Source organism: Rattus rattus, chromosome 12 (genome assembly GCF_011064425.1).
Source record: "Rattus rattus isolate New Zealand chromosome 12, Rrattus_CSIRO_v1, whole genome shotgun sequence".
NCBI classification, from domain to species: Eukaryota; Metazoa; Chordata; class Mammalia; order Rodentia; family Muridae; genus Rattus; species Rattus rattus.
This window is the reverse complement of record NC_046165.1, coordinates 39,977,965-39,991,743: the sequence shown is the minus strand read 5'-3', so window position 1 is coordinate 39,991,743 and position 13,779 is coordinate 39,977,965. Positions and strand designations below refer to the sequence as shown.

The 13,779-nt window shown below is 37.2% G+C and overlaps 1 protein-coding gene across 3 annotated transcripts in view; it reads left to right on the top strand.

Moving 5' to 3' along the window:
• Pcdh17 (protocadherin 17) overlaps positions 1 to 11,997 on the top strand; it is a 90,997-nt gene extending 79,000 nt beyond the window's left edge. For all 3 annotated transcript variants that reach the window (XM_032918335.1, XM_032918334.1, XM_032918336.1), the window contains one exon: positions 9,555 to 11,997. In XM_032918335.1, coding sequence (XP_032774226.1) covers positions 9,555 to 10,237 — 683 coding nt within the window. In that variant the 3' untranslated portion in view covers positions 10,238 to 11,997. The remainder of the gene's footprint in view (positions 1 to 9,554) is intronic.
• The last annotated feature ends 1,782 nt before the right edge of the window (positions 11,998 to 13,779 follow it).

Genomic DNA, 13,779 nt, shown 5'->3' with positions numbered 1-13,779 from the left:
GAAAAAAGGAAACCTATACATGCTGAAGTGTGGGTCAGATATTCACTCATTCCCAGATACTCACTAATTCTATAAGAAAATGATAACAAGCTGATTATTTAAATATAGGTTTTGATTTCAATAGAGGTGTCACTGATTATAATTGTTTTAAAGAGAAAGTATTCAGATCTACAAATTTGAGTGAAATAATATAGCCAGACAGGATTTTCTCGTTTTCTTATTTAAAATGAGATCTCTAGAAGTTGTGATTTTTTTTTTTTATACAAGCATGGTATTTAACAGGTGGATCTGTGTTGCTCTAAGAATTGTATATATTATAGAAATAGAGAGTTCCTGTGTAAAATCTGTAGGTTCTGTACCAATGTGAAAGCTGACATTATGAGTTCATAAATGAATGGCTTTAAATTACGTAAATAATGGTTTCTATTGAAGATCGTTAATTGGCTTTGGAACTTTAAGTTTAACATTCCTTCCTACTACATTGTCTCGTTCTCATCTGTGTGGCATCTTCTTCCTAAAAGACCACAATCATTTCTTAAGGTAAACAGATTAACCATAATAAATATTTGGAGATGAGGGAGGGAGCATGAAAATTATTTGGAAAATCATGATATTTTCACCATCTGAAACTGAAATGCTTATTCTGGAAAAAAATAGGACGTTTCTTTCATTCTTCCTGTTGATTTAGATCATCTGTGTGTTGGATAGACTTCTGGGCTTCATGTTCTATTTTATTTAAGTTTATTCTTCTTGTTGTTGACTTTTTGTTGTCTACAAAAATCTTTTAATCCTTCACATAAGTGGTTACACATATAAAAGCTGGTTGATGATTTTGGAAAATGAGGGGGAAATAGTGGAGTATGAGGAAGGAGCATTTATCTGATGCACAATCACAATCTGTATTGGATCTATACTGAAACATTAAAAATAAAAGGTTATTTAAACCTAAAGACTTTAAGACTGTCTTTAAAATGGGAGTAGATAAGATGGAGTTTGAATAGCTAAGATGTGGGGCCAGCATGCCTGAGACTAATTTTGGGAATAGGGAAGCACGTTACTGTTAGCAATAGAAAGAATGGAGCTGTATGTCTTCTGAAAACCAGGCTGATTTGGATACTATCTTCTCTTTGGTCCATCTAGGTATTGTCCAGACATAAATGCTGTTGAATTTCCTCCCCATTCAGGGCTCAGATAATATAGGAATTGTACGAGACGTGTGGTCAATGGCTCAATCACCTTCATGCGCTGCCTGCTGTATGAGGCTATTACCTCATTCAGAACTTTCCTATGCAACTTTTAGGGGCTAGCTAATTTTGCCCACACAGTTATTTTATTTTATTTTATTTTATTTTATTTTATTTTATTTTTTGTTCCTGTTTGGTGATATAACATATACTCTTAAAGCGATAAAGCCAATCTCTCATAGATCTGTGAATTGTACATTTCTACCAGGTTATTGTGCTTGTTTCTCCTCTTTACCTGGAACCAGTGTCCCTAAACCCCATTTCAGTGCCATTTGTCTTTCAAAATGAAGATCAAATGGCACCTTTTATACAGATTCCTTCATAATACTATCACGTACCTCACTCCCCAGATTTCTGTGCCCTGACATTACTACAACACAGTTCAAAATGTAGTTGTTCATGAGTTGTTTTCTTTATGTAGAATTCAAATCTACGGTATACTCTCTCAAAATGTAAGCTCCTTAGGAATGAGCCAGGATTTCACAAACTTATGAATTTGGAAGTCACTAATTTACCATAAACCACTACCTGTTATAATACTAGACACAAATTAGTTGCTTAATATATTGACAGTGAATCAGACATGGTGTCATTAAATAAAAAGAAGAAACACACAGCATAAGCACTCATAGAACCTTTCTCTTGGAACACTGGGATTACATTGTTTTGTATGTGATGGCTCTGCAATAGCCCTTTTCTCAAATCACTGTGTCACTGTACAATACTAAGTCTGAGAGGCAGTTGTCCTAAGGGTGCCTGTTAGGAAATAGATAGCCCCGTTTAGCTGTGCCTTCACTTTCAAGCATCTGGTACTGCCCCAGGTGATGCTGGGCCTATATAACAAGACTGGGGGAGGAGGGCAACTAAATTTTAAATGATAATCTCAGAGAAATGTGCTGCGGGACACACTTATATTTGTGCTGTAAGTTCCCACATTGTGGTTTAGTATCTCATTGCTTTATATACCAAGTACTTCCGTATAAAAATTCCTTCTATTGTTTTGTACTTGTTCTGTAACATAAATTTTATTTCAATTTGTCTCAGGCTTTTCTTCATCTCTGGGCACTATCTGTATGTTATCAATATACATTCAAACATTCCACTCTCATAGGCATTTTATTATGTCCAAGAGGTCACAGACACTTAAAACCATCCCCGAAGGTGAGCAGGTGCGTTGAATAGTAAGTGCTACTGCTCCAAGCAGCCCCAAATACCCAGCTGCAATTGGATTCAGTTGAATGATATAGGCCAGTGGTTTCTGGTGCCTGAATGCAGCCGTGGCAATACATTTAGAAGCATTGTGCAATGCAGGTGCACGCTTGAGGATTGGTACTTCAATGCTGCCACGGTTTGACTATTTGAGGGTATTATAATAACCCCTGCTTCAAAATGTGCTCTCTGCCTATCTAAAGCAGATAGAATAGCATCCCACACCTAAAATAAAGTCTGGAAGTGGGAATGGGTGTGCATTCAAATGAAGTACTCGTGCTTCTTTTGTTGTATTTTCGTTCTGAGAATTAGTTTTCCAAATTCTTATCATTTATTAATGATCACTATAAAATAATTAAATTCATTGCTTCTAATATAAAGGATGTTTTTTTCTCCATTAAATCAAGGACATTTGAACAGATACCTTCTGTAAGAAGTATACCATAACAAGATATTTTACCTCCGACATTAAAACTAAAATGCAGGAGAACACCTCACTTCCACCTATCAGTTACAGTATTCGATTAGTGAACGGCATAGCTTCCTATGCTCAGGTGAGAGACCCGGGGATGCAAAGCACTGATGGAAGGTTGCCTAGGTAATAAGTGATTGTTCTTCCCCATCACAGTTTTTCATTCTCGTTCTCCATTTCTCTTGTGTAACACACATACCACACTTATTAAATGCTGTCTAAAGTAAAGCAGGCAGTCATGTGAGTCCTCAGTAAGCAAAACACCACCTCTAATGCACTTCTTAGACTATCTATCAAGCTAAATTTTTTATACTGAAAGGAAAAGGAATAGTTTTTGAGGCAAAATAACTTGGCTTCACATTCTTCAGAATAATACCGAAATCTCTATTCCATTCATAGGCAGTAAGAGTGAAACCAGGTATATTTTTTTATCAAATATTTTAGTAAATAGGGTCTCAAAAGTTATAACTGGAATTAATTTGTATGAATATAGATTATCATTAAGCTCCCAGCTCTCTGTAGTGACTCACGTCATCACCCCATGCTCCGGGGATTTATAGAATGGCTAAGGCAAGTTAGTGAATAATAACATAGCCAAATTAGGAAGAAAAAAAAAAAGAAACACTGTTTATGTTAGAGAAGTGTCATTTCACAGGATGCTGCAAATCATGCCAACTTAGTGAAAGAAACCTGTTTTATTAGGTTTGTTGAACTGTATTCTGACAAGATTCTAAAGTTCACAGTGATCCTGTTCCTCTGATATGTAAGAATATACTTGAAGAAATTGGAATTTGCTTTGCTCACAGAGACGCGTGTATACCCCTATATGTACATTATATGTATGTACTGAAGATAAAAAAGAAAAAGACCAACGGCAGGCTGGTGTGGGAAGCTATATGTCCTGATCTATGGTCAAAGGTCTTGTTTTGTCAAAATTTGCAAGTAGATGAGAATCTGAGACATATACTGTGCTTAGATACTCTAGGACTAATTTAAAAGGTACCATGCTAGCTGGAAATAGAGGTCAGTGCCTCTCCCACCTTTCCAGATAGCTAATAGGTGTTATGAAAGCTTACATTAGTGAAAAAGTTAAATTAGAAATAATATAAAATAAAATGAGAATAAAAATGCACTTCTATTTATAGAGCTATCTGCCTGGAAACAACTCCAATTTCACAACGTTATCAGACACACTACCAAGCACTGCTTTAATGGAAAAGCTCTATTCCTATTTAGAGCTGTTTACAAAACAGAAATAAAAACATCTTGTTGGTAGTCACAAAGCACAGAAGAGTTCTAATTACCCTTCGCCACTGCCACTGCACTGCAGAACTTCCAGCAACACCTTGATTTATAGACAGATTGCAAACTTCTGTGTGACAGATGTTATTACTTCATTGTATATATTCCTAAGTAGATCGGAATGGGAAGCTGAACACATATGTATCTGTATATCTGGTGCTGGAAGCTCTCTGCTCTTCCTGGAAACTTTGTTTTCTCAGGTATTAAAAACAGGGAAACTTTGGAGGTAGCATGAAAATCTGAAACTAAGGGGAGGGAATTCTCTCATATCCTCTCCAAATTCCCTAAGCCGTGACAAGTTACTTGCCAAGTATTTTCCCTTAGGTGCGCTGTTGGGTGCTTTGAAGAACGGGGAATAGGTTTTTTTAAAATTATTATTACTTCATTTTTTTATTGGATTTTTAAATTTACATTTCAAATGTTATTCCCTTTCCCGTTTTCCCAGACATAAACCCCCTGTCCCATCCCCCTCCCCTTCTTCTACAAGGGTGTTCCTCTCCCCATCCACCCACCATTCTTACCCCCCACCCGACATTCTCCTCTACTGGGAGTCCAACCTTGGCAGGACCAGGGGCTTCTCCTTCCATTGGTGCCCAGTAAAGCCATCCTCTGCTTCATATGCAGTTGGAACCATGGGTCAGTCCACATATATATATATAGTCTTTGGGTAGTGGTTTAGTCCCCGGGAACTCTGGTTGGTTGGCATACTTGTTCTTATGGGGTTGCAAGCCCCTTCAGCTCTTTTAATCCTTCCTCTAATTCCTCCAACGGGGTCCTGTTTTCAGTTCAGTGCTTTGCTGCTAGCATTCACCTCTGTATTTGACATGCTCTGGCTGTTTCTCTCAGGAGACATCTATATCCTGTCCTGTCAGCATGCACTTCTTAGCTTCATCAATCTTATCTAGTTTTGGTGGCTGTATATATATATGGGACTAATGTGGGGCAGGCTCTGAATGGGCATTCCTTCAGTCGCTTCTCCAACCTCTGCCTTCAAATCCCCTCCTATGAATATTTTTGTTCCCCCTTTTAAGGAGTGAAGCATCGCACTTTGGTCATCCTTCTTCTTGAGCTTCATGTGGTCGGTGTATTGTATCTTGGGTGATTTGAGCTTTTGGGCTAATATCCACTTATCAGTGAGTGGATACAATGTGTGTTTTTCTGTGATTGGGTTACTCCACTCAAGATGATATTTTCTAGTTCAATCCATTCGCCTATGAATTTCGTGAAGTCATTGTTTTTGATAGCTGAGTAGTATTCCATTGTGTAGATGTACCACATTTTCTGTATCCATTTCTCCGTTGAAGGGCATCTGGGTTCTTTCCAGCTTCTGGCTATTATAAATAAGGCTGCTAGGAACATAGTGGAGCATGTGTCTTTGTTATATGTTGGGGCATCTTTTGGGTATATGCCCAAGAGAGGTATAGCTGGGTCCTCAGGTAGTAGAATATCCAATTTTCTGAGGCCCCTCCAGACTGATTTCCAGAGTGGTTGTCCCAGTCTGCAGTGGGGTTTAACTTATGATTTGTGATAAGTTTTTGCCTGCGAGCAAGACAGAAAAGAACAGTTAAAAAAAACTTCACTCTGAATTAAGATACTCATGGTTCGTTACTGAAGAATTTTTCTTTATAGTGGACACACACACACACACACACACACACACACACACAAATGTGGCATTCTGGAAAATCACCTGAATTTTACAAAACTATGTATATTTGACAAAGTTTCACTTTTCTTTGCTAATCCTTCATCGCTTCAATGTCTTGGCTTTTAATTTGAATGTTCACAATTGAGGACACCACTCACTGAGCATCAGAATGGCTATGTGCGTTTAATGATGGAGTGATGTTCTAGGATTAAACTCTCGATATCAAGGCTAAATAATGCACAGCCTCTCACTAAGACTGCTAAAAGTACAATTATTTAAGTGTTTAATTATGAGAATTTAAAGTTAAATATAGTTAAGTTGTTGACAAAATCACTGGTTTCATACTCAGCACCACACAATGAGGATGATAATTAAAATGTCATGTATTGAATTTTCTTTACATTTCTATATTTCTTTCTTTTATCTTCCTTTTTATGAGACAAAATTATACCATGTGGCTCAGGCTGAACTGACTGACCTGCAATTTTAGCTTCATGAGTACTGGTTAATATATATACATATATATGTATATATATATATTATAAAATTTTGAGAATATGTAGTGCATAATCTTGAATTCTCTGCCCCCTTTTTCAAGTCATAAGATTACTGGCATGTACTGCCACATTCAGCTGAACATAAATTCTAATAACAAGGAAGCAACTGAAGCTCCTTGGTGATCAAGAGGTGTTTCACCGAATTAGAAACTTAAGATTTCAGACTTCTGGAACCTCTGTTTGTTGATGTTCAGATCTTTTTTTTAATTGCACAGTTTTTGTCATATGTATACCTCTAGGGTCCCGCTGTTTTTCCTGGAAGAATCACATTCTTTGAAAGGATGACAACATTGTCTTGGTAGAAGGATGGCAATAAATGAGAATTATTCCTAGGTAATCTCAAATTAGAAGGGAAATTGGTTCAGAACAACTATGCTGTGAGCTTTAATGCCTAGGGCCTCTCTTCTTGTCTAAGACAAGCATCAAATCTATGCCCACATGCTCTGCTTTTTGCAATTTTCCTATTCTGTGTGCTGCTTATCCATTCTTTTGGAGACAGAAAACAACTTGATTATATTCTTTTATAGCTGTTATGCTTGACTAAATATTTGACTTTATCTTCTTTATCGTATCCATTTAGCTTATTAAAGGAGATTTTAAATATATACCATCGATGGGGTCCATATGGCCCCTATCCATTTAGTAGACATAACCATGTTTTAAATGTTCACCTTCATAACCGCCATCTTTCTTTCTTTTCCTCTTCCTTTATGTCACTCCTTTTCTTCCTCTTCTGCACTCCTTCCTATCCCTTCTTCTTTCTATCCTTTTATTATTCTCTCCTTTCTTACTTTCAACTGTTTTATTTTGCCTAGTACTTTCTTCCTAGCTAATTATTTCCTGAATAGAATCATGTCTCTTTCTATATCTCCCTACTTGTCTGCTCATTTAAGTTCTTTCAGGAAGGTTCCACTCATTAATTCTTACTCGAACTTTTACAGTTATAGTTAACTTTGTGCTCATAGTTTCTGCTGTTTATACAAAAATGCCATTCGATTTTCCTCACTGTCTGTGAACTGCTGGCGTCAAAATTACAGCATAATCACAAGCTAAAGAGCTTGTAATGTATCATAATCAATACGCAAAATTTGCTCCCCTGGATGTGACATAAAAGAGTCGAGTAAAAAGCTGGGCCAGTGCAGCCGTGAAGAACGAACACTTGTTTGATGTTGGTGGTTTCAAATTCAGGGTCGATTCACATTTTTGAAAATCTGCATTAGTCTATGTCTTTCTCTGACCCTAAATCCATGTCGAGTTCATTCAGGGCTGGTTATGTAAATAGCTGAAATGGAAGTCCAGTCAATACTGAAATGTGAAACCATGTTGGCATGCTTCAAAAGAGTGTATTGGTTGTAAATCATTTTAAGTTATAATGCTTGGCTCCAAAGGATACAAAACATTAACCAAGAGTCATAAGATGCTATTCAGACCAGTCAGCCTAAACAATACCCCATACCAAACCTTCAAATCATTAAAAATAAATTTTAGTCTGAATTCTAGGTTCTTCTCTAGTAGTTCATGCCACTCTTAACAGGTTTCAGACAAAGCTTGTTTTACACTATTGATGCATAATTCAGACTGCCTCTCAAGATTCTTTCCTGCTTTACATAATAACTTTAAGAGGGAATACTGCATTTTTTCCCAAGGAAACTATTTCTTTAAAATGGTAAGTTAAAATATGTTCTAAAGCAACCTAAATACTTTTAAAATATCACAAGTGTAAATGATATATGCTATGACATTTCACAATATTTTGTCTTGTAAAGGTACCACTCTGGCACTTCATTAAATCATATTTATTTCATGGCTCAAATTTCTTCCGGTTAAGTAGTTTGTGGGTATACTCGGTTGATGATTGATGAATTTTCTATGAGCTCTCTCTATAAAATCAAATGTTTCTTGTGACTTTGAAGAGGTACCATACAAGTAATTTTAAATTTGCTCTTTCCTGGGTCAAATGTGTTGTTTCTAGACTTCTCTTTCCTTGTAGAGTGTACAATGTATTGTAGGGATCACCTAACATCAATTAAAAGGCAAGCCCTAGGGCTCCTAAATGTATCGGGAATTCTATTCCCATCCGGTGGACGTAAATTGTAAATATCTCCTTCTCCTAGTGGTAGTCCCCGATCTAAAATGCATCATTAAACAAAAGGGAAGCAACTGTTCACAGAGGAAAGGGACAGCAGAGAGGACGTAATTCAAAGACATTGTTGAAAATATTGGGGCCAATAGGGAGTTCATAGCTATCATCACAGCGAAGGCATCTTACTTCATGTTTCCTCATCACCGTCTTTAAAATAGTGATCATTAAGTAATGCTTTATATAGATTCTCCATCTGTCTATTGGCAAAGAAGGAAGTGCAAGGTCTCATAGCAAACCTTATTGTTTAGCACAGGAAATCCTGAAGTGTCATTATTCCGAACTATACCTGTTGAGGAAGCCATTTCCATCCACTTACATCAAAAACAAAAACTGAAAGTGAAGGGAATTGATTACAAGATCCGCACGCATATATAATAAAACAGTAAAGTGCCCTTTTGACAAGCTTATTCATAATACACTGTGATAGGAAATTCCATTTGCCACTCTCAGTAGGGAAAAACTCAGCTTTGAAAGAAACCCTTTGATTTCATGACTGTCACCAAAATAACAATTGCAAATAAAATAAGGATCAAATATTTTTAAAGTGTCTTAGAACTTACTATGGAAATCTGTGATCCACTCTGTACCCTGTTTGTGATTTAACAAAATGAATCCTGACCACCGTTTTTGAAGCTCTCTGTTTCCAGGATGGGTTACATAGAACAAAGACTGAATTCCCCAGGGGATCTGGTTACAGTGATGTTGTATTCCACCGAGAATCACTCTCCCATGACCATGTTTTACTTCTTCTCAGGCTATGGGAATTCGTTAATATCTAGAGAATAGACTTAAATAAAACCATTGTCTCAACCAGTAGGTTTATGCAACCATCCTGAAATGTTTTAATTATTGTTTTCTTTTCCTTTTTAATTAAGAGAGCAGAGGTCAAGCAAGCCCACTGAGAGCTGATCACAGCCTCAAGTAGAAATGTCAAGGAAACTGTAATGATCGGATTGTTGTTTTCTCTTTTGTTTTGCAGAACCGGAAGAGTGTATTAATTGCACAGATGAATGCCGAGTGCTTGGTCATTCTGATAGATGTTGGATGCCACAGTTCCCTGCAGCCAATCAGGCTGAAAATGCAGATTACCGCACAAATCTCTTTGTACCCACAGTTGAAGCTAACGTTGAGACTGAGACTTACGAAACTGTGAATCCCACTGGGAAAAAGACTTTTTGTACATTTGGAAAAGACAAGCGAGAGCACACTATTCTCATTGCCAATGTGAAACCTTATTTAAAAGCCAAACGTGCCCTGAGCCCTCTCCTCCAAGAGGTCCCCTCAGCATCTAGCAGCCCAACCAAGGCATGCATTGAGCCTTGCGCCTCAACAAAAGGCTCCCTGGATGGCTGTGAAGCAAAAGCAGGGGCCTTAGCAGAAGCAAGCAGCTCCTACCTGCCCACTGACAGTCAGTATCCGTCACCCAGTAAGCAACCAAGAGACCCTTCCTTCATGGCTTCGGATCAGATGGCAAGGGTCTTTGCGGATGTGCACTCCAGAGCCAGTAGGGATTCCAGCGAGATGGGAGCTGTGCTGGAACAGCTTGATCACCCCAACAGAGATCTGGGCAGAGAGTCCGTGGATGCAGAGGAAGTTGTGAGAGAGATTGATAAGCTCTTGCAGGACTGCCGGGGAAACGACCCTGTGGCTGTGAGAAAGTGAGGGGGAAAGGCATTGGTGTTTCCTTGTCTCTTCTGTTGATTTGAAAATGATCACTTCCGGTGAAAACCCACTTTACAGGGACAGAAAAGGACCAGTGCTGCTTTAAGGCTTTTAGTGAACATCTGAAGTGCCCACAAGTATGTTCAAATTTTCACTGCTGTTTCTTTTACAGAAATAACAATGGTTTTGACCAAACTTATATTAGGACAGAATTAATGAAGCTTAAGGAGAATGGAGAAAAGAAAGAGAGAGAGAGAGAAGAAATTGGAGAGAAGAAAAAGGAGGATGAGACAAGTTACCTTTTGACAATCTGTTAGGAAGGTATGCAGTGAGAGACGTAAGGTATTTCTGATCACTCTGAGACTGTCCTCCCCCGAGATCGATGCTGACTTAACTGTTTACCTATAAACCCATACAAAGCAGGGTCATATTTGTTATCTGTGGTGGACTACTAGCTGACATCACAGGCTTCTACTGAAAAGTCCCGAAAAGACCTTGCAGTAGTCCAAGCTACACCAAACATTAACACATATTTGTGGTAAACATTTCTGTATAAAGTACCTGCCAAGCATAGAAACACAAAGACCATTCCATACCATTAGTCAGAAGCAAAAGAAAAAAAATGTAATAATAACAAAACAGGAAAAAAAAGATAAAACAACAAAAACCCTTGGTCATTGTAAGACACCTCATGTCATATAAAAGTTCAATGTAAAAAGATATAGTCTGTGTTGTCCTGAAACACATGTAGACCTATTCACTTCATTAAAGAAGAAAATTTTGAAAAATTTAAAATGTCTATTTAGCATTTTAGTGTCCAACAAATATATAAATAACAGTGAGTTTGTTTTACATTTGAACAGTTCTGAATTATGAGTTATCATTAAGTAGTAATACTGAGAGAAAATTAACATAACTAAAATGTTTTACTCATTTTTGGACACTAAAATAGCTCAGGAAAGTGAAAAAAATGTCTTAGACATAACAAATCACATGACCATTTAAATGTGCAGATGTAAGAAGATTCAATGTGTTTACATCAAATGACATATTTTTATTGATTTATTGCAGATTCCGTGCATATGAGCCAAATTGTTGAGTGTATAAGAGCTATATTGTGTATTTTATTAAATTAATATATAGTTGTGTTGCAAAAATATTTGGGCTTATATTGTAAATGGCAAGTGTTGCCTCGGTAGCTGTCGAACTCTATGAGTTTTGTTTTTCCTGCTTCCGTTTCCCCATGGAGCGTGGGGAGCAGGGCCTCAGAGCAAAGTCTCTTAGTTTAATGTATAGTCTACCAAGTACACAGTACACAATTCTGTTCAAAATGTGTTTGAGTGAGCTGATCGAGCTAACTGAAAGGTCAGAAAAATACATCTGTCAGTCATAGTTCTGTGCAAGTCCTTGTAGAAGCTTTGATTAAAGTCATGCTAAATCACAAGAATTACATTTGTACCAATACCTGGAAGATTTCCCCCCCTTGTTTTCAGTAACACGAAGCTTCTGCCTATGTAGATATCATAGCATTGGTTGGTTCTCAAAGTATCGTCAGTGGTTCAGGTGCGTGCACACACATCATGTCCGTAAACATACGAAACGTTCTAATGCATGTGTGGTACCGGTGCTGGTTACATGCATTGTATACTGTGTATGTCAAGAGACCTGGGTCTTGAACAAAGTGTGTTTTCCTTAATCTCCGTGACCTTCTGGCTGTTTTTCCTTCCTGTTCTTTGAGAACAATACCTATGATCCCATCATTGTGTTGCACCTTTTCTTGTGGCATTTAGCAAGTTTCCAACTTATTTCCTTATGAGGCTAAGACAACTCTAATTTCAGGAATTGGGAAAATAAAATTAGCACTCACAGAAGTAGTAGCAGATGGGGAAATGCCTTGATTGACATTTTCCTTCAGCATTTTTTTTTTTTTTTTTTTTTTTTGCATTTAAGAGCTTCATGGCAAACAGTTTGAGCCCATACCTTGGAAAATGTGGTGCTGAGTTAAATAAAGGCTGTTTGTGCGCTGGATCAGGAAAAAAAATTATTTGCAAACTGGGAGGGATTTCTGTGCCTTCTTTTCTGGCCACCAAGCCAGTGTAGAAACAGTATAAATGTCAAAAAAAATTAATAACCTTATACTAAAAACACACGGAAAAGCAAAACAAACTTTGAACTAAATTAAGTTTTGTAATTAATGAAAATATCTGCTGGAAATATTTTCATCATTTCAGGAAAGTTTTAGATTGTACCTCACTCGCAAAATTGCTTTTGGGTTAAGAATGGGTGACTCCCCTTGGCTTTATTCTCTTGAGAACTGCATTAGGTTCTTGGTAACAGCCTTTCCACATTTCTACTCCTGCTTTTGGTTATCCATCCACGTTTAAGTTAGAAAAGAGGGGATCTTGTATATGTAAAACCCAACTGACACCATATTTTGGACCATTTATGTATCTACAATGTGTATGTCTGTTTCATGATGTTACTTTTACCAGGAGACTACTTGATTGATTTAGCTTGATAGGTAGCTGAAAGTTGCCGAAAACCTCTTTCCATTTAGTCATTCTGAGCTTTGCCTTTCTCTCACTCTCCAGATAACCATGTTAGTGACATCTAAAGCAGTGTGCAAATAAATTCAACACAAACAATAGGCTTTTCTTTGAAACTTCTTAGTTCTAAGTCACTAGTTGTTCAATGTATTGCTAAGCATCTGATACACTACACGTCTCAGAAATGGTTGTGCCAATGTGTGAGGGGTTGACTCTAAGCTGTCACCAGAAGTCTGCTAGTGTTAGCTGTTTAATACATTATCTGTACTTAGTAGTGATTATTTATTTACAAGTTGGAGGTAGTTCAAGTCAGAACTCTGAGCTTCTATAGTTGAGGGGAATCTTGTTTTTATTCATCTCCCTGGGACCTGCCTTTCACGTAGAACTCTGGTGCTTGGCTTCAAAGGAAGCATTTGCGATGCCAAAATCATACCTTTGGAGAAACATTGGCTGTAATGGATATTACATAATTGGGGAGAATTGAGGGGGTTTCTGAAATTTAGAATGTGTCACACACACACACACACACACACACACACACACACTGAAAATAAATGTCCTTTAATTCTTTAGAGGTTTTTGGGAAATTTTAGTCAAAGAAAAAAAATGCAAAAAAAAAAAAAAAAAAAGCAACATGGTGAACTAAAAAACAAAACATCGGTAATGAAATCTTTTCCTTGTCTGTTAATGATGAGAATGTTTTCACTAAAATTTAACATAGTAAGAATCACTGCTATGCTATATCAAAGTAAACACTGAAGAGACATATAGAATCTCAAAGAAAGTTGTCACATTATTTGTTTATCCGACAAACTTATCTTTATGGCAAACAAAACAAACAAACAAACAAACAACAACAACAACAACAACAACAACAACAACAAAAACTAGACCTTGTTCCATCGATTGATTCACGGAATTACTGGGAGAGAAATTGATTGTTACTTTCCCAAAATTACCTGGGCTCTTGTAAAACATGACTTTCCTTTTAAGGAT